This window comes from Pectinophora gossypiella, chromosome 12 (genome assembly GCF_024362695.1).
Source record: "Pectinophora gossypiella chromosome 12, ilPecGoss1.1, whole genome shotgun sequence".
NCBI classification, from domain to species: Eukaryota; Metazoa; Arthropoda; class Insecta; order Lepidoptera; family Gelechiidae; genus Pectinophora; species Pectinophora gossypiella.
This window is the reverse complement of record NC_065415.1, coordinates 5,750,517-5,778,215: the sequence shown is the minus strand read 5'-3', so window position 1 is coordinate 5,778,215 and position 27,699 is coordinate 5,750,517. Positions and strand designations below refer to the sequence as shown.

Genomic DNA, 27,699 nt, shown 5'->3' with positions numbered 1-27,699 from the left:
AGTATAAGGATCGATAAGATGGTCACAGTTGCTGTACAATTTGTTCGATTGACTGCCTGAGAATGCAGTAGCTAGTAAGTACAGATTCCATGTAATCTGAGATAAACGCAATCCTTCCGCAAAACGCACGTAATCCATACATTATCTTGCACAAATATTACATGTACATACATTAAGATTTTACATTATGGTCGGTGGATGTCATTATCTTTGTTATTGTCTTTGATGACAGTGGAATCGTCGTCACTGCGAACCCCATCGGGAGATAGTTGTGATATAATATTCTATCCTAAGATATGAAAATCCGGTGATACTCATACCTAAATGTTACCTAAATTATTTTGATTATGACCATGATTTCTATTCTATGATACATTGGCCCCGATTCCTGCAGACATCTCTTAATTTTACTTTAAGTTATACCTGTCATTTTCTTATCCGCCGAAAAGGAAAGGGACGGATGATTGACAGCTCTTAATTTTAGGAAGAATGAGTAAATAAATGAATAACCCGGGCGAATTTTTAGACGGTTGTTTTAGATTTGTGCTTAAAATTGACGTGTGTTCCATAAATTTTATGCTTGTCGATTACCCGTCCCTTTCCTTTTCGGCGGATAAGAAAATGACAGATATAACCTAAAATTAAATTAGATGGTATTTACAGGAATTAGCACCATTACGTACATTAAGTATAATACAATAACACCATAACCTAACATCACGCCTGTATCCCCGAAGAGGTAGGCAGAGTTTTATAGTGATACATCCACTCCTCGCCAGCTATGTATACCTAAGTCCAAATAGGCGCTGAGCCTATTGCCATTAACCGGGCACAAATCGTAGAAACCACGTGATATTAAATTATCTATCGCAACATGAATTCAAACTTCAATCGAATGCGGTGTTTAAGGGTGGTATTAATAAACTAATCTCAGCTTCGAGACTGCCCTCAAGATCTTGTCAATGTGACAGTTCTCATAAAAATAGAGTCTTGAGCATGATTTTGAGTTCAGTCTCAGCTGAGATTCGTTTAATAATACCACCCTTAGAGGCCGAGCCTAGATTCGAAACCGTGACACTGCGATGTGAGTCACGCTTTCACGTATAACATCGTAATACATTATGTGGGCTTAATGTACATAACATATAACCGTCGTCAACACCGTTGTCATACTTAGATTTAACTTTATATACATGTAATGACAGCTCACATTCGTAACTTCTACTAACGTATTCTTAAAATAAATATGACGCAATGTATAGTACTTCTAGTGTACTTCTATCATTATAAGAACGAGTTTTCTAGTACGACATGGGAGTTAGCGTGGTTGATTCCAAAGTGTCATTTCCTATCGTTATAGTCAGGCTGAACTACTTGTCAATTATGCATCTGGGTTATCGAAATTTGTCTTGTATTTGATACTGACATTCTAACTCTAAGGTAGGCGAATCGAAAAATGGATGATCACGAACCCTATAGATTGATATTACGTCAAATTCAAAAATACCTTTATTCTGTGGTTAACATAGTCGCACTTTGAATCGTCAAGAATAAACTATACGTACGGAATAATAATACATCTTTCTGCATTCACGTCTCTTCTGGAGTACACCTTGTAACATAATTGTAGTCGACGTTTCTCTATCCCTAATGGTTGTCATGACGTTAGAGTCCTCAATCACTGAAGTCCAAGGAAAGCGGTTTGGTATTCCGATCATTTTTCATTGCTGCCGCTCTATGAATTATTCAGATGACCATGCGAATTGACGTAACACTTGTTTGGGTTAACGCTTCTTGTGGCTATTTGTACTACTTTATTGTGGCTATCTGTATCGCATAGCAAGCGTTTTCTTTGTTTTTATTTACTTCTGTAATAGTGCCGATTCTGGGAGACGAAACTTGATTTTATTTCCTTCAACAGCTCCTTCAGTTACGATGAGTGCTAGACAGAGATAAAGGTAGTTTTGGAACTTTCAAACTAAATTAAAATTAATTTAGTGTGCAGGAATCAGCACCATTATTTGGTTACATGTGCAATGTAATAATTTAATATTGGGGTCATTTGCTAGTGTCTAGTCAGTAGTCTGTCTAACGTCCTAATTGTTTGTAAGGTCTAATGCTAAAGAGTAGTTTTACGGCAATCCAGCCTATTCAGGAAGGCCTATAATATTTGCTTTCATAGATACTAAGCGCCTTATTTTACTAGGACACCATCGCGCGCAACCACACGGTCGCGCCACCAATGAAATGTACATATGCAGTTGTTTAAACGCTACCCATTGCGCAACCAACAAGGCATAAGGTGTCAACTGCATAATATATATTCTGTTACCATGGTATGCTAGTGAGATATGGCCTTTAACATTTAGTCATGTTTCGGTCAACTTATAGTAGCAGATTACAATTTCTAGTGTTGTAGGATTTTACTAACTACTTAATATTCCAACCATAGGTACTTGTATTTTCTCGAAACTTCGAATTTTAGACCCGAGGCTTTGAATTTAGGTACCCACTGGAGGACGGAACACGTATTATTAGGATCTCAACCAACTTCATATTACTCTTCAAACACATCACAAAACAATATCATAAGATTCTCATGTAGTTTTAAACAATTTTTTGATCAACAGAAAACTTAATGTATTTATTTAATCGTAAAATCTTCCACTTAACATGAGACATGACTGTATTCCTAATTGATGTAGTCAGAGGTACATTCATCGCACAATGAACTAAGTATCTGCGCCTCACCAAACTTTCTGTCTATCTTCTACTTTATCATCATCAGTTACAAAAATCTTTAGAAAACGTTACGTCACTGACCAACAGTCTATTTTCGACATTTGCTTCGTGTATCATTATAAATCTTCCAACAAACCTGTTTGATGGTTTATAATTAATTATATTCATTGGTTTTATTATTAATTATATTGATTGAAACCATTCCGATCGACTGTTGTATCGTATATTATATTGCTTCGATTTATACTGTTCCTAATACTTGTTACGGGTAAGATTTACAAGTAACATAAGGCGAAATAGAATATAAGTAATATTTAACACTATAACAGCTGTAACAGTATTTATTGCTAGCTTTATTATGCGTAGACCCCATCATAATATTACCTACTTTTTTTACTTCACAGCACAATTTTATCCGACCGCTTTCAAGTTCCACAGATTGTTTCACGCAATTGCTACTTACAAACTCGCATATTTAACATTTATAAAGTCTCCAAACATTCCACAAAAACTAAATTACAACGTCCTTAATTGCTTTTCCGTGTCCTGCCTGAGTCCTAGAGCCGTGTGAGATGGAATCCGCATCGATCGGCGCAGACGACGCCGCTAATTCACTGCTGGTGAAAAATTAACGCCTTTGAAACCAGAACTTTTTGTCTAAAACTCTAATTGCTATGCTGACTGTGTCTCGACGGCTTTATTTTTTTACAACCAAGTAATTTGTTTGGAATACTTTAGAGAATAGTTCTTAGAGTTTTTACATAAGTTTTCTATCGACAGCTTTTCTTTATTGTTATTGTCACATTCTTACTTTAAAAAAATCCTTGATATAATTTTGCAAAAGACGAAAGCTTGGTGAACGACGAGATAGTGATCTTAATATGTCACAGTCTCTCACGGTTCTCTCTTATTCCTTATGTCACATATAATCATACAAAAACAACAGGAAGAATAATGCCACTATTCTACTCTGTCACCAAATGGGAAATCCCTACTGTTACCGCGGGTGATTTTCCATCGTTACATAACCCATGGAAACTAGCTTCGATAACCTATTTTATCGATTTAGCTACATACCGATTTAAAACAAGTGTGTCGGATATAAGCGTCATTAATACGGTACCAACTTTCAAATAGTTTATTTAACGTTTGCATTATGTAACACTTTCTATTTCTGACCGCTATGGGAGGTGAGTGGAGCGATCCACGGTGATGTGAGTTTACGAAATGAGAATATTCAAACATCTACGACTGTTTATAACTATACTTTGTACACCAGCACAGTCTATTTCCTAAAAAAAGAGAAAGTTCTTTGTTTTCATTCTTTGCTATGCGTATATATTCCAGGCACATCTCTTCGAAGACAACAGTTCTTTCTTACTTATTCGTCTATTTATAGCTCGTTACACCAACCTGTATCTATTCACATTGATTTATGAGTAGATAATGTGTTATATCTATTTATGCCTTTATAACCTAAGTTCTATCACCCCATCCACGCATAAGGCCGGCTATATACTAGTACTTACCAACGAGTACCAATATCACTTTTACTGGTCAGTAATCCAAGTGTGCGTGTGTAAAATCAATGCGTTTCTACTTTAGTAGCATCATTCTATAACGAGTGCGCGTAGACGGAACCGCGTGGTAAGCGCCCGTGCGCTTGCGCCGCGGCGCGTGCGTTGACCGCTCGGAATGCATCGCACGCGCAACCCAGCTGTTTCCCTGACGTCCTCGGACGAATGACAGTAGTTTTTGTAGTTTCTTATTAAAACTATTGTTTATGTAGAGTTACTGATTATTATGCAGTTCGTTTGCAATGTGTATTTATTATTCTAGTCAACGGGGTATTTTGGTCGCCACAAGAATGTGTTTTGAAAAAATATGTTTCTAAGTTTCTCTATTCATCGTCATCACGATCTTCCTAGCGTTATTCCTTTTTCAAGGGGACCGCAAAAGATATCTTTACTAAGAATGCAAAAGATGTAATTCTACAAAATATGGTGGAGGTGCCATTATGCGACGATGGAAAATGGATCTTCTTTGCCTTAGCTTTTATATTATGATTTATGCCGGAACCGCGTACCTAACTAGAGGAGTATGACAGGCGCGAGCGGTTTAATATTGATGATATTACAAAATACTTTCAATATCAGATGAACAACTTCGGAACTAATTTGGGAGCCCCACTGCGGTACGCTTAAACTGCTGGTGTCTTAATAACATCGACTGGTGTAGGTACATCATCTGTCTATTCTACAAGGTAAGAATTTACATTGGCCTCTACTCATCGTGCCTAATAGAAGCTCTTTGGATACTTGTCCACGTTCATTTTAGAATAGCCTCGGAGAATAGAGCTTTTTGTTTTGGTTTTCCCCGCAGTGCAAGGCAAAGGGAACTATGCCCATAGAGCCATGTCCTATGTATTTTTTTTTCTTGATGATGATTAATGAAAGGTGATGACGATGAATGATGGAACCTAAGCTCCCACATGCGGAGTAGACTCCTACTCCGAAAAGCGAAAATACATAGGTACACTTTGTTTATTGAATATTCCTATATAATAACACTATCGCGAATGTTTTCCGACTAACTTAATTATGCGTTCATGAACCACAAAACACCACTTCGTATTATTTTTTTAGATTATTCAATGAAGAAAGCAACTGTCCCGTTTCCGTTCCCGCCAAAAAGTCCTGGAGAATAGAGCACCAATATCGTAACCATAGAGCAACACGGACCTCCGCGGACCGAACGTAACCCATATTTTACTGACTGTCATTTTGTTCTCAACTCTCATAATTATGGGACTTTCCTTAAGAAGATTTTTACTATCGAAAGGGACATTTGTGAACGTTCGTCATAATAATATATTGTTTATTTTTCCTTTCAATCATGTGCAAATGTTAGTTAAACGACATGATAGGGCTCGTACTACCATTCAAGATATCACATCACCGCCATCATAACACAATATAATGTAACAGTACAGTTTACTAGATTAGGTATACTTAACTATGTATAGTGCAATCGTACTCCATGGTATGTAGAATGTAGGGAGTACATAATGAGCAGGCGCGTTCAGAATTTGGAGGGGTTGCAATTCAAGGCATTAAGCGAAAGCTTTGAATACGCAAAGATAACAACAACATTGACTTCTGGGATCGAACAAAAGAACATCGTTCTATAAACAAAATACTAAAGTAAGAATATAATAATTAACATTATGTTTTCTTGGTACAGAAATTTGTACAAGCAGTTCATTAGAAACACGTAAACAGGGATTAAACATCAACAAATGGAGCATTTAGATTTATAGAAGAATAATTAAATTAAAGAATATATAAATTAACATTATAATGTTTTCTTGATAATAAAACAAGGTATCTTACACCTGAAAATACATTCGAATAGTTGTAATGGCGTAATTTTGAATTTATATTTATAATCTCGAAACGATACCTACGTATTTTTCATTAATTTCGTGATTTTCGACATAGATATGTAGAATTTTATTATTATTTTATCTATCAAGAAACCAGACACAATAGATTGCTTCGACATTGTAAAGGTTAATTGTGTCATTTATTTGTAGGTATCTTATTATCGTAAATCAGTTTAGTTACTTAGGCAAGGCAACTCTTTGCCAAGTACCAACCCTAAGGCTTACAATTTCCATAGTCAATGGCGTGTAAGGAGGATACGACATAGCTATAGATTGGTACAAAGATGTCGTCATGGGAAGATAACATAACGGGCAGTAAGGAAGTGTGCTCGGAAGGGCTCACGGCGGTTGGTAGCCTTCCAGGATGTCGATTGCGATACTCCAGCTATGAAGGGTGGATATCTATCCACCGTGTATCTATCTACACGACTGTAGGGGTGTGTTACTTTATTCGTATATGTACTTGAGGAATTATTAAGACATTAGCTATAGGTTTTTTAAGCCTCCACCTTAATAATAATAAGTATTTATATATTTTCTACCTTATGAAGCATTTTTTCGTCCTAATTAATCAATAATAGACCCATTGAAACTTTTCTCTCTCACTTTATTTAAGAGCTGTACTCTTGTCGGTGGAGTATTCCATTCTTTTTTTTACCTTTGATGGGTTTGCTCTTGGCCCCAGACTTGCCCGAAGGCATTGACGAGGCCTAAATGGAGCTCGCCCAGAAGGTGCCTGTTCACTCTGGCCTTGAAAGCACCCGGGCATTCGGAAAGACACAAGACGGAAGAGAATTCCATTCCTCTCTTCTTCCAGCGAAATCCTTCACCTAGGTCAAACTTCTCCTAGGTCCAACTTTTCCTTCTGTAATGTTATTTATAAACGAATCGTGTCGTATCAGGTGGCCAATCATATTTCCTCTTCAGTTCTCTATTTTCTTTATTATAGTTCTTTTTCCATCTACTCTTTCCAGCTCTTTTTCATTTGACAGTCCAGTTTATATTTTTACTCCAGTTATTTAGATTTTTGATATTATCGAATAGAAAAGTTACAATCAATGAAGAGAAAAACACACTGCTATCCTTCTCCTATCATAATATATCAATATTGTAACTCGTCCTTAAAAGATGAAAATATCAGAGGGCACCTCCTTTCAAAACTTGATTGACCGATAGTTATCAGGTGCGTAAATAAAAATCAAGTTTATCAGGTTTCTCACGGCACGAGTGTTGATAAGATGTATGTATGTATTATAGCTTATTTGGTTTCATAGATACAAAAAATGCTTAAATACTATACTTTAAAACCATCTTAAAACATTATCTAGTAGGGAAACCTGAAATTCAATTTCAAAATTCAAATTACGCGTATCCAATTACTGTTAGGATATTACGGGAACATTTATAAGTTGTAAGTATCAACGCGACACCTGTCCATCAACAACGGAATAACTTTCAAAGAATGCCATTGAACCTTGAACCTTATTTGGCGTCAGGGCTCCGGAGCTCTGAGAAAATATGTTTGACATATTTTCCCTCGCTGGGATCAAACCGGGCTGTATTTCCCGAAGTTCCCAGTGTGGCGAGGGAGGGAGGTCCCTCCCTCGTCCCCCCGCGCCCCTGTCCTCTGTCCCGAGGGCTGGCTTTATCAGGGCCGCTTTATGAACAACGTCACAAGCGGCGTACTTATAAATGGGATCTGGTTTTACTGCCCTTACGTCCCTGGAACGAAAATCGCCGGGGACACCGAATGTTGCACGAACACTGTTAAAGATAATGCTTCGATAAAATAATTGATACAGAAAACGTAAACATGTTTTGTCCGCGTACTCTAGTCTTAATAAAGGACGACGAGTGAACGAACTGCAAATTATCGTAAAACCGATTTTTACATATTTGAATTCACTGCTTTAATTATGCTAACAAAGTTGGATTGTTTTGTACGTCTGTTTTTTATTGTGCTCTGATGTTGTTGTTATAATAGCGGCCCGGCCTCGCATTTGTGTCGGAGATGATGTAAGAAGTAATCCCTAAAATATGGAACAATTATCCGCACACACCCGTAATAATTCAATAACAACACCCTTCTTGAGCAGTCCTTTGAACGCACTGTCAAGTCGGCACACAGTCGCGTTAATCACGCCCGGGCTGGCCGAAGATGAATATTAATTGAACTGGAGCTTAGCAACCAAATGAAATTTCAACAAGGCGTAGCTAAATTATTTGGCGTTGTTTGTTTTGATAGTACTTGCTATGAGGCGGCTCGTTGAATATGGATCGAACGAAGGTCGGAGAGCCGGCAAGGCCGCGCGACTATGTATTCACAGATAATGTTCTTAACTATTTACTACTTGTTTAAACTACAACGTTTTCCATGATGACTGTAGGCAGATCGCCCGGCTTGTTTGCCAAGTTGTCAATCTTGTTAGTGAGTCGTATATCTTAATTTATTAAATACGAAAGGTGACAGACTCAAAACAATAATATGCCGCATGATATATATGCGTGATTTATTCAACTTTGTTGAATGAATAGGTAGGTCTTCGCCTCATAATCTGCCTTTGTTTATTAGATAGGCGGACACCACTGATCGCTAGCTTAATGCGTTTTGTACTAACTCATTTCGACTGATTTAGTTGGATCATTCTCTTCAAACGTGCACACTGGTAACATAAGAGATGTGTACGTGTAATTTGTTGAAAGTAGCACATTCTTCAGGGAGGGCTAAGTACCTCTATATTTAGAACATTACACTACGCGTTACTCTCAATAAGAGCATTACAAGCCTATTTGTTGTTAAAGAAGATCCTACGCGATGCGTAACCACATATTATCGTATTTACAATATCAGTATGGATAGTGATTCATATTTCGAGGTCGACAGCATAATACGTTCGGCGTATTATGATGTAAATGGTTTATCTGATTTTCTCACGCTATATCACGTACTTAGTTTCGTTCGTGTTCAAGCACTAGTTCGTGTGTGTACTCCAGTTGTTCTGGAAAGTAATTCGCTCCATAATGATGATGGTCTTGGTGTCTTTCGTAACATTAGAAAATGTTGACACTTATCACGAGAATTTTAAATGTTACTTGTATTTAAATATTAACATTCGCACCATTTCGCACTCTATAATATATTTTATGCTTCATTATTATCCAGCTTACGACATCGTATCAACAGTGGCTGCAAGTTGTCTTTGATTACTTGTGGCTCTGCCCACCCCATTTGGGATTACGTGCGTGAGTTTATGTATGTATGTATGTATTATTAGAGAGAAACAAGTGAAGCCGACAGGATTTTCCTTTCAGTACATTATCGACTGCTAAAAAATCATACCTTGTTTTGTAGGCTATTCAAGGTTCATTTGGAGACTTTGAATTGTCTGTTGACCATTCAATTCTCTTCGTTTGTGGCTCTTCGTTATAATCTATACGTATATATATTACCTTTAGTAACGCTACATCTCCGCTTTCAGTGTCCAGTCATAATGCACTAATACACATCGTTCAATACAATCTCTAATTAACCAGGTGAATTCCCAACTATCATTAAGTCTATACTATACATCTTCCTAATTGGTGTACTCTTTAGCGATCAAAATGGTTAAGTGGAATTCAACAGCAGTAGAGTCTCAGTACAGAGGTATAGTGGCATCGTTTAAAGGTACTGAATATGACTCGATGACGTCGTTAGCTGTGAGCACTTTGGAATCCGCTCTCAGACGCTCGGAGACTCTTCGCGGCTCATTTGGAGGGCTCCACTACCCAGCATTACCTGTATGTGTACATATTTTATGCTGCCCTAGTAGACATTTCATCTTTTGACGCAGGTTTGGGTCTCTGTAGAATAGAAGGCTGTGGGTTAGATCCACTATTATTATTTATAACAAGAAAAAAGGTAGAATATACGTATTTTCCAGACAGATTTAAGTTACAGGCCCACTTGTTTTAGCAGAGAAAATATAGGCTGAGCGGTAATTACGTATATTTGGTAATGACAATCTTTGCTGAGACAAAACAAAAGGACAGGCATAAGTCAATATAAAAACATTGGTGTTCTTATTGTAATTACAACAAATAGTTTTAACAATATACACATAATAACATAAACGGCCTCTTTATCTCCCATTGCTGGGCACAGGCGTCCCCTCAATCAACCGGAGGGGGTATAAAGCATACACCTCCACGCTGCATGACATACATTACACACATTTAAAACTTTCTGGCAAAGGAAAGATGAAACGAATGTGATGGGAATGTATAGTACGGCTACGAGCAAATATGTATGCACTTTAGTACCATGTCACATTAACTTTTTTGACAAATTGAACTGTAAATCTCACTAAATGTCAAATATGTTAGTGCGACAGAGTCCTAAAGTGGGTACATTATATTGCTCATGACTGTACTTAACTGTCCTAATAATACAACTGCATTTCAAAAGCTAACAAAACCCTAACACGATCTGTTGTATCATCCTGCTGGTATCATTACGAGACAAGTAACTTCGGCTTGATATGTCTACTGAAGCTTCCGTACTGTCTGCTGGCAAGACAAATGTGACATAAATCCAAGCTGACTTACGCTGGCTCTAACAATCGTCATGAAACAAGGAAAAGGGAATTTTGGAAGGTACATTAGACGATGCCTTGTACTCACGGTTCAATGCTCTAAGTAATTTGAAGTACGGCGACGGTAATAAAATGTTTAAAGAAATTCCTAGACGGTGCGCTGTGTAGCTTTGGAATAGAAATTAACGATTGCCATAGCACGTAATTATGTGTATTTTCTTTTGAACCCGACACGTTTCCCCATAAACGTTTTCATGACGTGTTTTCTTACGACGTTATTATAGTAATGTAAATGAAACGTTACGTTTGAATCTCAGCGCTTATCGCTAATGGCCCAATCGACTAATTCTTTCAAATAATCATCTCAGATGACGCCCTGAGCCGGAGCTCAGGCCTTTTGTCTTAAATTTTGTACCGGGTGAGAGCTCTCAGCGCTCCCCATTTGTCCTGACAAGTAGTTAATGCCATTTGCGGCTACTCTACAACAAGTCACGCTAAAAAAGTACGTCCGAGTTTTGTAACTTGTTTCTTCGTAGACAAACCGATCGATACTAATGTTTTTTTAACTTAAGATAGTCGATCGATACTATTGTTTTTTTTAAACTATGAATAGTGGCCTATCCATAAGCAACACTAAAACAAATAAAACTTAAGATTTTTACAAAAATGCAAACGTGTCATGTATAGCTTAGCTTACAGGGTGTTAGGGACATCGTAAAGAAAACTTCTTCATCGACGGAAAATTCCACTTGACATCAACTCAGAATCAAGGTCTGAATCATCTCTCAAAGTTTTCGTTACGATGACACTGAGGTTTAGTTGTGCAAGTGGAAGTGGTAAGAAGTGGTTGAACACTATCAGTAGTTAAACGGATTGTCCAACTGTCATTTTACGATTTGGAGTCGTAGACCCCATTGCAAGTGATAAGCGAAAGCGGTTCAGGGGTCACGAACGGTTGCATTATTGTTGCCGCCAGTGACAGTTTTGCTTTATCGCCCACTACTCATCAAAGTCATTTTATATTTCTTACATCAATTCAATATTGTTTGATTGTTGGGAGCCGTTGTAGCCCAGTTGGTAGAACGCTTGCTTCTCACTTTGAGGGCGCAGGTTCGAATCCAACACAGGTCTAAACCAATTGAATTTATTTCGTATTCATATTTGGTTCATAAATGATTATCACGTGCTCAGCGGTGAAGGAAAACATCGTGAGGAAACCCACGTTCGAGAGAAATGCATTTTCGGAGGTATGTGACCTAACCTGTATTGGACTAGTTTTCCCTTCGCGGGTTGGAAGGTCCGACAGGCAGGCTTTGTAAAAAACCGGAGCTGACAAAATATTCAGGTTAGGAAAGCGGACCCTGTGAAAAACGGGATAATGCTAGGGAGATGATGAATTCTGTATTTGTTTGTTATTGAGTAAGGTTTGTTTCTCATTATCATACTTATCTGTTTAGTAGGTAGGTCTACCTTATTCTCTTTCTTATATCATCATCATCAGCCGTATGACGCCCACTGCTTCTTATATATTCTGTTTAAATTCTTTCAAACATAAATACATAACATCACGCCTATACCCACCGGGGTAAGCAGAGAATATGGAATTACATTTGCTTCAAATCCGACACACTTCTCTTGCTTCCTCCACATTCATCGATCGTTGCACACACGCACGCCGCTTAGTAGATCGTACTAAACCTTTTCTAAGGACCTCTCCAATTTGGTCAATGTACGTTCTTCTAGTTCTTCCTCTGCCAACCCATTCCATTTCTTTCAAGCCATTTTTAGAAAACAATTAAAGGTTATTTTTTCTTTTTTTAGAGCAAAAATTTACATTTACACTTTAGGTCATCATTTACTACAGATTTATCCGCATCCAAGTCTAGTAAATGTTTGTTTCCTGGCAATAAGGCCGCCCAAGTTGTACTGTAATCATGTGTTATGTCTGTTTGTTAAAATTAAGTATTGTGTAAAAAACTGTGTGTGTATTTGATTTGATTTATATTCATGTTCGTCACCATTGAATAAAACCTTAAATTTCTAAGATCATCGACCATACTCAACATAACAAGATGAATAGTTTACAACATTAGTTTATTAGCAGCTCCCTAACTAGAATGGAATAGATCTGCCCTTGTAATTATTATTACAGTTTTATTTTATATCTTTAAATCCCAGATATCGTAAACTATGTAGGAATTAACAGATTTCTATAGCAATATCTATAGTCAAGGTCATATTTCGTGGCTGTATTCCACGTGTTCGCGTCCTTATTATCAGATATACTTAGAAACCTGTTATTAAAAATCGATTATTATATTGTATAATCTTTACAATTTAAACGTTTATAATGATAACTAATAATACAAACGGTTGTGTCATGTAATGTGGTTTTGCTTTTTATTTACTGAATTAAAACTACAGAAGTAAAGAATTATATAACAGAATGGCAATGAACAGTCAATAAAATTGGGTGTCTTACGCTCAGGTGACGGAAGCCAAATAGTTCTTCACCTCATGCTCATGTGATAGTAGCGAAACGGCCAAGCCACATGTTTTGCCTAAAGTGATGATGATGATGATGATCTCTCCGACCGATTTCGGCCATGGCGACCACTTCGACTCCTAGTCGGCACGACGCTGATGCGCCCGAAGATGGCTTATGTAGCCTATCTTTACAGTGACCTCCCGCGCACAGTGAGGGCACTGAGCACACCGTTTTGCCTAAAGTGTAGAGTTTGTGGACTTAGTGTTTGTATAATTAGGGCGTGTAGAGTTAGAAGCTTGGCTCTATGAGGTCTAATAACTTTATGACATTGCGATGGATATGTTAAAAAGTAAACATGTAAAAGCGATAAAAAAATACATAAACTCAACACCGGAGTAAGCAGGTACAGAGAGAGAGAGAGAGAGAGAGAGAGAGAGAGAGAGAGAGACGGGGTGCGTTACTATAGTAACTGTAAAAGTCGGATATACATATTGTGGCTATCCTCGGCCACCGCCTGTTGTGCTTTTCTGTATATGTTGTCCTTATCTCTGTAAGTATTTTATCTATTTATCTATCTATCTACGACGTACGGTCACGAGCTTTGGTATCATGTCATATTGACAAACTGAATTATAAGTCTCGCTAAGTTTCAAATATGTGAGTGCGACAGGGTTCTAAAGTGGGTACATGATGGGCTGCTTAGGACTCCAATACTTATAAGTACTGTTTTTCCCTACGTTAGTTTCTCTGTGTTGACCGAATTGAGACTACATTATATATTCGAGCGACGTTGACACAGCGGCTTATGCTGAGTGGAGTAAGGACCTTTTATTTAGAAAGTTCACCACCACCATAATAATTAATTCGACGTTGATCCTCTTTGTTTCTCTTATGTGATGCTATTGTGCTGTAAATTACGACAGTAATACAAGACAGTATATTTAATTTTGTTTAATAATAAATAAAAGCAAGAAAGAATATTTAAACCAGCTTAGCCAAAGACTCTCAAGCTGTATGCGCGTGCGCTCGTCCCGTGCACCAAGGTCGCGATGTTTCGCCACGGCGGCGCGCCGGCGCAGGTTGCGTTCATCGACCTACTGAACCCGCTGACTAGGTGCTCGAGTGAGCTCTGCCTAGAGCTTGAGCTTTAAAGGTGAACCCTAAGAATGACATAAATAAATTATTAAAATAAATTTAAACAATTTCATAAGTAATGAGCTCTTGAAGTGTAGACTTTAGTGAGTCTAGAAATTTTTGGTTTATTTATTTTTACATACTTGGCTTTCTTTGTACATAATGAATCTTAGGTTGGTCTTTGGTTGCAACTTGCTTCATAGCGTATAACATTAGGTTTCGATTTCAGTCCCCACCACTGATCTTTTATGGGTTGGAGGTGGATAACCAACCAGCACCCCTGGTGTCAGAGCTGCTATTGAGCCGCCATAGGCCCCTGACATAACATCATGTATAAAAAAAAATGTGTACAAGACATGGATGGAAAACCATTTACTAATTCTTTCTATTATAAGTACAGTTCTATTGTTCTTTCTAATATAAGGACATTACAGGCTGATCACCTGATTGTCCAAAAAGTAAGATGATTCCTGCTTCAGAAGGCACGTTAAGCCGTTGGTCCCGGTTACTACTTACTGATATAAGTAAGTAGTCGTTACATGAGCCATGTCAAGGGCCTTTGGTGGCTCAATAATAACCCTGATACCAGGGTTGATGAGGTTGGTAATTCACCTCACAACCCACACGATAGAAGATAAGTACCGTAATAACATTTGACCACGTTCCACTTTTGTCTGAATATGATGTTAGGTGCCTAATAAACAGTTTCTATAAATACACTCCTGATAACATTGAATACATGTCACTGTTTAATTATCTATTAGACATAAATAATATATTAAATGTATTGGGATGTTTATCTGTCTAGCCCTTAGACCTCGTATAACAAATAGACAACCAATCTCAAAAAAAAATGTGTCGCGGCGCATCTTGTCACAAGCAACGGCGTATAACGACACTGTACAACCCATATTGAACTTTATTTGACCAGCCATAGGACGAACGAACTTTTACTATCTACATAACACATTGACAGTCCCCATATGAAATATTTTGACTTCCTCGTAAGTCCCGCATATTACCTTATTTTTATACGTCCTCTAAACACTTAATACCTATTGAGTGCAATAGGAAGTAAACCATATCTCCTACTATCATGAAAAAAAAAATGAACTTTTAAAGGCCGCACTCAGGGCTCTGAACAAGTATGGGTCACGGACGTATGGAGCTAGTCCGTCATGAGTAGTCATGACCCGTATATGGATCACTGGACTTTTTTTTGACGTGACTTATTGTAGATTTGCCGCAGATGGCATTAACTACTTGGCCGGACAAATGGGGAGCGCTGAAGGCTCTCACCCGGTACAACGTTTAAGACAACAGCCTGAGGGTGCCCAGTTGGGCGCGAACCTCGGCTCAGGGCGTCGTCTGAGAGGAAAAATATTTGAAAGAATTAATCGACCCTAGTGGGTCGATAGCGATAAGCGCTGAATGACAATCGTCGACCACGCCGGCGGATCACTGGACTGTCAACGTGTTAATGTGTACGTATTTACAACACGGTTCAGGTGCTTTTTTAAGCTCCTAAGCGAATGTTATGCTATTTGTTTATATAGGCTGTCAGTGGTCTAGATATACCTAGTAGTACAATCTTTCGCTCTTGCCCTCGTTTCGCAACCTTGAATGCTGCCTCCCACGTCGTGTAATAATAATAATATCGGTGCCTCACAGCTCCATAAAGATGTCGATGCCAAACAAACAAATAAACAGAACTCACTGTGACGGAGATATTTTGATTTGTCATCCTTTAATCAATATTATGAGGAAGACGAAGTTACGCAACGTTGTTGACGTTGAACGTACCTATACAAAGTGTAGTCGCAGTAATATAGTTATATCCCTAGGGATATAGTTATCAGTGATTCGGGCGCTTATATGACTAAACTTTAAAATCAATTTATTTAAATAATAAAAATTACAGTGTCAAATTTATTTTTTAGTTACGATGGTAAATTTTGTAGGTTTCACTGACAATTATTCGGTACCGGATAATTATAACACGGTTTCAGTTTAGAAATAATATGATTATTTCGCTAAACTAATCTGGTCTAAAGAGATCTGGTTATAAAACAATATTTTTGGGTTGTATTTTATTGTAAAATCAACTTTTAGTAACCTACATTGTTCTTTGGCAACATATCGTATTAAATTAACCCTCAGTAATAGATGTTATAATTATTTTTTAGCTGATAATTTGCATATATAAAATAGCGAAAGTGATACTTATATGAATGAAGTGGACTTTATATTTTATAATTTGTCCGAGATGACTGCAAAAGTAATGTTTCACAATTATCCTTGTTTTGTCGTTTCTTCTCACACCCTCTTAACTAAAGTTCCGGCCAAGTAGTTAATGCCATCTGCGGCAAATCTACAATAAGTCACGTCAAAAAAAAGAAAATCTTAACTAAAGCCTCACTGCGTACACAATAGACTAGTAGGACCTCAATATACTCTTAACTGACCTTTAAAATCATCGTAGATAACACAGAGTTCTATTAATACAATTTGAATTGATAAAGTACGTGTGGTACCGAATATTTTCTGTCACGTAGGTTATGTAACTATATTTTATATAACTGTTCATAGTAATTCATATTTTTTTAGTAAATACTAATACTTTTAAAAAAATGAAAGATTGCTATAGAATGGTCATACTCGTATTTCGTGCGGCAAGCTTAAATAAAACATAATAAGCACAGTATTAAATAAACAAGACATAATAAGTGTTACAAAATTTTGATCAAGTCCAAAAATATCTAGCCCTATGGCTGACGAGGTTTTGATTTTTAAAAGCACACAACACGCGTGCAGCATTTTAAATAAACGTAATCTAACGGTCGAAACGCGACCATTCTATGGTAAATTTGTCTGTTTTTAAAACGCTCGTAGCGCATTTACTGTAAACTTAAAACGCACCAACCGCGTCTTGTATAATTGATATGAGCATTTTCTTTTTCACTTTTTTTTGAAGTGCTTTGGAGCATTAGTTTATGCTTGTGTTTGGTGGGGTGTCAAAATAGATAAGTACCCTTATACAACCGTAGCAAATTAAACTTCATTACAATATCGTCGGTCAAAGGGCGTCGACGGCTATCGTCGGCCATTGTCTTTATATCACTATGACGTACATTTTTACATTATTAAAGGAAGAGAGCTGATATCATTATCGTTTAACCGACACAATTGGAATGAATGTCATTAATTTCGTATAACACATGATCTGGGACAAAAATTACTACTTGGAAACTGTTTATCTTTACAGTCCAAAGCAAAACAACACACTTTGTGGTTGTGAACTCGTGACATTTGTAAAAAATATATAATACAATGAAGAAAAAAATATTTCATATTTTTTATATTGCACAGAATAATTTAGTATCTCACCTTTATTTTGAATATTTTTATTTATTATGTATATTTAAATATGTGTTTAGTGCTGTGTATATCTTGTATAATGTGTATATTTACGTTTATTTATGTAATTGTTGTTGGTACACATTCTCGCATCTATAGTACTTATTACATATCAATACTCCTTGCCTCTGGTCGTCTAGAAGAAAACGTAGCGAGTGTACAATAAAAAATATTTGATTTATGCAGTAGATGCCAACTAAGCGATCGAAAATACACATTAGAAGAACATAATGAACGTAAATAGCTAAATTCAACAGTAAAAGTACGTAGATGTGGTGTAAACCCACCCTAATCAAGCAAATGTTAGCAAACTCTACAATAAAACGTAAATATTAGTAACATACCCAGTTTTAAACAGTAAATGTTAAGTACCACAAATATCACTCTTATTACGGAAACCAAATATTATTACTACAAATTATAATAAGAAATATTAGACAAAAGAATACAGTAACTAGTCTTTTAGTTTTCGCTTCTCTCGACAATAATCGTCTTCACTTGTTTTTTTCTTCGTAGTCCCAGACGGAACACCCGCCAAAACGTTTTTCTCTTAAAAAGTGACGTGACGTTCCTTTTTTTTTTAATTGTCAACACAAACTAAATAAGTAATGTATATTTATATCCTAATTGAGAAATCGGCCTATTGCCTATATTTGAACATCCATCGCTAATTTTATTTACTTATCATAAAGTGAACGTTGTTGAATGTTCCTTTGTAGAGTTTCACTTAATTTGATCTTATTTGGAATTGGGATTATCGCAAAGTAGACAGATAAAACACATCATTGTACTATCGACAAGATAAAAGGTGTTTAGTTGTAGAATTGTTGTCCCATCAAATGTTATCTTTAAATAAAGTACGTAAACGTAGTGTTTTCTAGTAGTTATGTATCTTACCTTTTTATGTAATAGGTTAAAGAATGACTGACTAAAGACATTTCATCAATCAGTAAATTATATAATTTCTTAATTGTTAAACTTTTTACGAAATATAGATATATAACTAAGGATGCAAACGAACTATTTAATTGTTTTAAACTCGGAAAACCAAATAATCGTATATATTTGAAGATATAAGTTACATAACAAAACATAAGCTCACGATATATCCCAATCAGGGTAGTCAGAGTTACATCCACCGCAAGATAAACTAAGTATCCACACCCCACCTTTCTGTAAGAATAACGTGACAGGTCGTGAGCCATAGTAATGGTCGAGGCAACTGGGTTAGTGAAAACTGCACTAATAACTCATTGATTAACATTTTTATTATCATTATAAAATAAAGACAATTTTTCGTCAATCAATAGATTCTAGAATATCTTAATTGACATACTGTTTATGAACTATAGAAATAACAAAAGATGCAATCGAACTTATTACTGTTTTGAGGAGCTCGGTGGCAGAGGACCTCGGTGGCGCAGCGGTAAACGCGCTCGGTCTGCGATTGTTGAAGTTAAGCGAATTTCGCAAAGGCCGGTCATAGGATGGGCCACAAAAAAAAAGTTTTCATCTCGAGCTCCTCCGTGCTTCGGAAGGCACGTTAAGCCGTTGGTCCCGGCTGCATTAGCAGTCGTTAATAACCACCAATCCGCACTGGGCCCGCGTGATGGCTTAAGGCCTGATCTCCCTACCCATCCATAGGGAAGGCCCGTGCCCCAGCAGTGGGGACGTTAATGGGCTGATGATGATAACTGTTTTAAACTCGGAAAACCAAATAATCGATGAATATTTTTCAGATATATAACGTTCTTTGGTTTCACTAGACTAAGATGTCTAGTTAACCTAAGGTTTACTTCGGCCTTAGTTCAGCATAAAGTCGGAAAGTAAACAAAGGCTGCATTCGCACTTTGTTTACCACATCGGATGACGTGGCCGGAGTATTCGGGCGTCGTAAACTTACTTGCTATTTTGGAACGCAACCAACTTGTTCTGCAATACGCGTGCGTGCTCGATTTGATGATAACTCCACGCATTATTCTTGTTATACCACGTTGTGTACAGAATTGCGCTTTGGTGCGTTTGATTTGAAGTGAAAATTAATCACTAAGAGAAGTGTGTTTAAAATACGAATTAGACTTCACAACAGTAGTATTGTCTAGCTCGCATAAAGTTTTTTTACTAGATCCCCACATCACATTCTACATTCTATCGTCGCCTTATAGGTAGGTAACGGCCTCGGTGGTCCAGTGGTTGAGCATTAGGCTCACGATCCGGAGGTCCCGGGTTCGAATCTCACAAAAAATACTTTGTGATCCCTAGTTTGGTTAGGACACTACAGGCTGATCACCTGATTATCCAGAAGTAAGATGATCCGTGCTTCGGCACGTTAAGCCGTTGGTCCCGGTTACTACTTACTGATGTAAGTAGTCGTTACATGAGTCATGTCAGGGGCCTTTGGCGGTTCAATAATAACGATGACACCAGGGTTGATGAGGTTGGTACTTCACCTCACAACCATCACGAGAGAAGAAGATAGGTAAAACCAACACGAACGATATGATGTTCGGGTAAAAATTAACATTACAAATTTTTAAGCCGACGATATCTACGTATAGTATTTTTTTTAGAGTTCCAAACTTCAAAAGGTAAAACGGAACTCTTATAGGATCACTTTGTTACTCCGTCTGTCTGTCAAGACCTTTTTTATTTCATCATCATCAGCCGTACGACGCCCACTGCTGGGCATAGGCCTCCCGCAGGACCGATCGTCGTGGAGATCCTTTTTTATTTATTTATTTGTTATAAATTCGTGTGCAATAAAATACTCTATGTTTATTATTCAATCCATTATTTCTACATAATGAGTTTTATGTCTTGAACAGATTCAGTATTTCACGGTCTTTGAGAGCTTAAATTAGTTAATTATTAGTGATCTAACGATAACATTGCACCAAGCCGCTGTGAGCTCGGTGAAGTTTGCTAAAATATATAGGTTTTTCTTTGGGCAATAAGTAGAAGCTACTGTTTAGCAATTTATTTTACATCGGTCCACTTACTTCGTAAGTTACGTTTTATATGTATATAGAATTGTTCTAGGAAACTTATCGCGGCCCGAATTTCCTCCAAGGCCTTCCAGGGAAAGAATTAGGGCTCCCACACATAAACACGATACGACGTCGTGACAAGTTGTTATTAGAAAATCAAAGATAAGGATGATGAAATGGGTGGATCCAGTGTCTTTTGAGTATCTGTCTTTTCTTTCTTCATCTTCTTATTAACAGCAGAAGCAGAATGTATCTAGTGCGTTCCATTTTTACCCACGACGGAACGGAGCAGGTATATTCGGAATGAACTACGTGGGACGTTACGATGTCGTGTTATTAAAATTTTACGATGCTCATCGTAGATTTCCACGATGCGACGTCTCGTATCGTGAAACGACACGAAACGACGTCTTTATGTGTGGGAGCCCTTACTCATTAATCTAAAAGAAATGTGTATGTAGTAGTTGGAATTTGCGTATTTGAAACTGGAACATGGTGGAAGATAAATCACGCTTACTTACAAAATGCCTATTCACTTTGACCTTGAAGTGCTCTGAGTTGTAACCTCTGACGTAATATGCATTTTACAGTAAGTGTTTATTGAGTAATTGCTTACTATTTATTATATAATTAAAGGACTCAATAATACTTAAGGTTAATTCTACACTATCTTCTCTTTTGTTAGGTACAATTTAAAACTCAGTTTATTGCGTACCTTTTTTTGTCTATTATTTCGTTTTAACACTTGCAGTGACGGATGTAAATATTATAACATAACTTAGCATCACGCCTGTATCCCCCAAAGGGTAGGCAGTGGTGTATGTAGGTAAATATATGGACCCATTTCTCGCCAGCTATGTTTTCATTACCTATTTTCAATTTTCGGACATGTTAGTTTATCTCAACAACTATGTAAAAAATATAATTAGATAACATGTAAGGAACGACCAATCAATGGACGCTGCGCACAAAATTGCATTGAAAGTGAATCGAATTGAATTACTGCATTCTTCAGCGTTTGTTTTGTAAACATGGCAGCAACGTAAATGCCTCGCTGGTGAGTAAATGTGTAAATAGAGCAGTTTACTAGTCAGCCGAAGGTCGCAGTAAGGCTTCAAGAAACTAGGACACTCCGAGGGCTACTATTGTCTCGTCTTTTATGCCAGTTCTGTTGGAACGCTGTTAGAATTCTAGTTTTCTGGTTATATCTGGTTTTATGTTTGGAGATTGAGTGGCTAAATTTTTACGATTTCGGTGACTTAATTGAAATATTTTTAAGAATGCCTCCTCGAAGAACAATTGTGGGAATACATTTGTTTTGGTTTGAGTATGAACTTTTAACACGTTTTTATTTTTTCCGGAATAGATGAATTGAATATTCGTACTTCATGTGTTGGCTCGGCGATTGAAAATGGCACTTCTCCGATATATTTTTTTTTTCTGATAGTTTATATTGTTATGCAGGTTCTTTTATCGCTGGGTTTAATTCTAGTCCTCGTTTTAACTTCAATCTTCTTATCATTGTTTGAAGGTCAATAAGACAAGTGTTCCGATAGCTCTTCACCTTTTGTAAAAGTTCATTTTGACAATAGTCGTTTTGTCTCTCCTTTTCTTTTCTGTCTTTCCAATTCGACGGATAAGAAAACGACAGGTAAGTACTTATAACTTAAAATTAGGATTGTATGCAAGACCATCTACCTACATCAATGCATTTCGTAATGATAATGAACATCTGTCTCGTGATATCTAGGTAGTACCTACCCTTAAGTTCTGTAAACGTTGAAGTCCGGAAAGGATTACACTTTATATTTACGATACGAATCAGTAATACGATGACATTGAAAACATAATCCATGAGACGTAAGGTCACATCGCATCGTGCGTGCGTGCTGTGGCGTCGACGGGTTGAATGCAATGTACCTTACCTACTACTGTAGAATTAGCATACCTCCTCATGACATAATAGATCTAGCGTTATAAAATTGCATTTGTTTATGTTCGAGATACAAAGAATGGAATTATTTATAAATTAGTATCTACTCTTGCTTATCGTAAATTGAAAAAAAAAACAGTTTTCGTATAAGGTAAACCTACTTTAAGTAGCCTAGGTACTTCAAGTAAATACTTAGCTATAATTTTATCCCAATAAGAAAGCGTACCTACTTATAACAGGCCAAGGCTAGTTTAACACTGAGAATAGGTATTTTAGTCTGTTTCTGTATTTTGTGTTCTGTTATTAATAAAGTCGAAATTTAATCGTATGATCGATACTATGGAATATTCCAAGTTAAAATAAAATCATAAAAATTACGCATTTTTATACATGAATTCATAGACTATAGGTACCTACATTGAATACACGAGTACGACTGGGTATATTTACCTACATAATTATGTGTATTGTATACCTACCTGTTTCTACGCTAGGTGTACTATTAGTAGCCGAGTATTAGGTACCTAGGAAGCTATTCTACGCCCACCGTACACTTCTCAAGTTCTCGTACGTACCGGCTAGGCTACGAGCAGCCCAGCCAATATATTTTCCCAGATAAAAGTGGATTTGTTATTGTTGGCGTCTCTTTCGCATTATATCAGCTTGTCTTTGTCGCACGTTTCCGGGTCTATATGTCACCGTAAAATTGTAAATAACGTTAGATTATAATCTATCTCGCGAGATTGTGAACTGTCGAAAAATTATGAATCGTATCATATTGCTTACAATTTAACGTATTATTTTTCGGTAGATTATAATTTATCGCAGTGAAACCGTCAAATTGTGATACGAAACGCCCCTCGCGTGCTATACCATAGAGTTACAAAACTATTAGAGTGAGCATAATGTTAATTTGGGATTCTCTTAAAATGCATAAATGTTTTTGTCATAATTTTAATTATCATAATCCTTTTTGCATAACGTTTTTTAGCATAATAGTTTTACTTTCCCATAATAACATCTAGGAATACTGGTTTGTTAGGTATAACTTATTTTTGGGATTAATAAATAGACATCCATAATTCTTTTTTAGATTAATAGTGTTTTGTCATAATTTTTACAAGGCATAACAGTAGGTTAGGGTGCGGCGGGGGTGGCCCTTGGGCCACCCCTATGCCGCCAACATGTTTATCTTACACACGAAAAGTATACTGAATGATACGTTTCAGATTTTTTAATTTTGATACATTTTTTCTTACCATGTGATGTCAGAATTATTGATTACTTACTAAATAATTAATAAATACGTACTTGATTTCACAATCTTGAAGAGCATTTATTTTATTTGACTGACACCTGTGTTTTATTCCTAACTCTATGGACACAGAACGGTCTACTGTAAGGCCGACCAATCAGGGACAGCCGTCGGACAGTTGACAATTTGACAATTGTAAGATTGTGATTTAACAGTTTTACTTCGATAGATTATAATCTGACGAATAATAATACGTTAAATTGTAAGCAGTATATTACGTTTCACAATTTTTCGACAGTTCACAATCTCGCGAGATAGATTATAATCTAACGTTATTTACAATTTTACGGTGACATATACATTTTGGGCGGGGTCTTGCAGTAATAGCGAACAAGCAAAAACTTTTGCCGGGAAATGTGCTAAATTTGTGTGCTGCCACCTAGGGAGCAGAAAGTCAAATATGTTCACGGCTACTTTACTGGTACTCAGTGTTCTTAGTAGTTCAGCTACTCAACACAAGATGGCGCTACCTGCTACATAAATATGTTTTAAATTATCCGATAATTTTAATTTCGTTTACTATGTGTTTTATATTTGTTTATTTTGATTCCCTTTTTTTATTGTTTCAGGTTTTAGTGGAATATGACGGTGTGGACTGGCAGAGACGCGAATGGGTGGCAGTGTATTCTAGAAGAACGTTTCGTGTTTTTTTAGTGGAACGAACTTTAGTGTGGGCACCTAGAACTTACGAAGGCAAAGAAGTTAAATGGCCTGCATTGGTAAGTATTTTTTTCTGTATAAATTAATATTTTTGTGGAAAATTTCATGACTTTTGAAAACATCTATACCGCCATCTGCTACCACTAGTTAGTACTTTTAAACGTTTATAAGTGTTCTAGATGTTGTCGGTAGATGGCGTTAGTAGTATCAAAATCAAAAGTAAAATGAAATCCAAAGTCATCGTTCCTCGTAAAAAATGGAAAAGCACTATTCAAACTTATTATTCTTAATTGTAGCCACATAAAAAGATTTTAACCTTGACGAGGCGGGACGAAGGTATCATTTTCATTCAAATTGTAATTGTAACCTAGGTTGAAGTGGAATTTTAGATTAGCGGAGTCTCCGTGACATCATTTCAGTCCGCATAGATTAGCAGGAGGAAAACTATTGATTGTGCTAATTATAACAAAAACTTTCGTTTACTTACTTAATAATTGACTGTATAGTAGAAACTTGTTTGGATGTTCTATTTTTAACCGACTTCAAAACAGTTGAAGATTGAGACTTGATTATTTGTTATACCAATAAATTGTACATGTCAGTAACATTTAATTTATGTATGTCGTAATATCCAACTATTCATTATACCGACCTATTCTTTGGCATTGTAGGTAGGTATCTAATGGAGACTCTATCTAGGGACATCTCCATAAATTACGTATCACGGTCTTTTCTTTATTAATATAGTCAGAGCAGTCCTATTAACCCAGATCTGGACTATTTCTTAAAAATTAGGTCACTACATTGCCCATGTGTTTGCCAGCCATCATACCGTCTCATAACCATATGGGTCATGTAATTATGAAAGCTGTTAGCTGCTTATTATCGTGATAATAATGTTTATACCATGCATGGTCTTGAAACAAAAACTACTCGGTACCAATAGGTAGGTAAGTAGCTTTAGATATACAGTAGGTAGGTACTATATTAAGTCTGTGGTATCACACCGGATAATCTTATACCATCGGGTTCGAATCCCGGTGGGGACATATAACAAAAATCACTTTGTGATCCTTAAGACACGTTAAGCCGTTGGTCCCGCTTACAACTTACTGATGTAAGTGAGTAATCGTTACATGAGCCAAGGCAGCGGCCTGGCGGCTCAATAATAACCGTGACACCAGGGTTGATGAGGCTGGTATTCCACCTCACAACCCACACGATAAGATGTGTGATATACTTGTTATAGTATTATTATGGTGACCTGTTACTGTAACCTCGCAATAGGCAGGATAATTTCGTCCAGGTAAAAAATTGTGGTTTAAAAATATATTTTTTTTACCCGGATTGAAATTGAAATTGAAAGTTTGACAATATTAGGTTCGGTTTCACTCAACGCGCATTCAGACGGTTTCTGTCTTTTGTTTTTAATGTAACAAGAGTTATAATACTATTTCGTGCCATGTCGTGTTACCCCCTAGAACCTCCGTTTTACTCCTGTGGGGGTAATTGCCTCCAGGTTAGGAACCACTGCCATAGATAGATAGAGGACCCTATGACATCACTCACGTGTTTTCAGTCCTTGCTCTACATTGCGCACGCGTCGCTTTAACATAGAGATCACGTTCCCGGACACTCCCGGGGCGAATATGTAATCTGTCTCCATGTCGGGAAAGTGTTCGCTCGTTTAATATTTCAACAGAATACCTTTGCCTTAATTTTGTCTCGGCTTTATATAACGATTCTTACCTAATGTTAAATTCATTGGGGAATTAAAAAGGCGGGCAGGCAAGGTCTAATAATATTGATCCTGTAGACATTGTTTTCAAAGAATGTGTATTTATGTATCAATGTGCTACGTTTCTCTTAAATACATCAATGAATTTTCAATACACATTATTGCACCAAAATAAAAGAAAATAGTTACAAAAGAGACTTAACTAGGTGCTAAATTTAAGAAAAAATATACTTAACATAAACAGCTTACACAGGATGTAAGTGCACATATACAAGGTATTTTCAATTAATTAATTTCGTATTTACATGTTTTTATTTTGGTTTTAGTTTTTAATTATTGTGCATCTTTCAAGGTAAGCATTTACCTTTACCTTCGCCCACATCGTGACTAACCATCAGCTGAGTTTGTGGTCAAACACTAGCCTATCATACTTACATAAAAATGTCTTTATATAGGCATCTTTTCCTTCGTAAAAATAATGTATCCATTATTTAAACACAGGCAGCGAAAGTGACCTTTTACCTTTTGAGTCTGGCTCCATAAATTAGAAAAGCCTATATAGTCAGTGGAAATACCTTACACGTATTACTTTAGTACCAAGCGTGGGTTGAAGGCCCTGGACTTGGCAGAAAGCGATGGGTGGGAGACAGGCATAATTGCTCGTAGGTATGTACAATTACCTAATAAACCGAACGCGAATGTTTACAGCAAAAGCTATACCTCTCAAGCATGCTACTTTCTATTTCCATCACAACGAAAATAAATTATTTTCTCCTTAAATACGAAGTTAAAGCCCAAGTTACAAAAGAGGCAAATTTCATAATAATGCCGTCGAACCGACGACGTAGAAGACATAAAAATAAATGAAAATAATTTATCCCGTCGGCTAATTTGGTAACAATAACCTTATAACAACATACTTTCTGTACCTCATTATATAAATATCGATTTCATTTCTCTAAGAATAGAACACGTTGACTTATTCAAAGACATGACTCTTTCTTGGTTATAACACTACAACTAAGGTACTATAGATAGGACTCCAAATTAAACAGTTCTAGAAACTATACTCTGCTTATAACAATCAGGTCGTTGTGTGGTACAAAACATCTAATAGGGTAAAAACCTGTATGGGACATACCTAATAGTCTACCATTTATGGTCAGTCACATCTCTAGCGCGAGCAAGCCAACGCGTCTCAATGTTTGGATCTTGTAATTAATTTAATATCCTAAGTAATACAGTTCATTCAATTGTTTGTGTGGG

At 36.8% G+C, this 27,699-nt stretch overlaps 1 protein-coding gene across 1 annotated transcript in view; it reads left to right on the top strand.

Annotated features, from left to right (window-relative positions):
* Positions 1–27,699, top strand: part of LOC126371147 (lysine-specific demethylase 3A) — a 177,906-nt gene that overhangs the window by 24,457 nt on the left and 125,750 nt on the right. Inside the window, exon 2 of the mRNA XM_050016369.1 lies at positions 24,605–24,754. Coding sequence (XP_049872326.1) covers positions 24,605–24,754 — 150 coding nt within the window. The remainder of the gene's footprint in view (positions 1–24,604; positions 24,755–27,699) is intronic.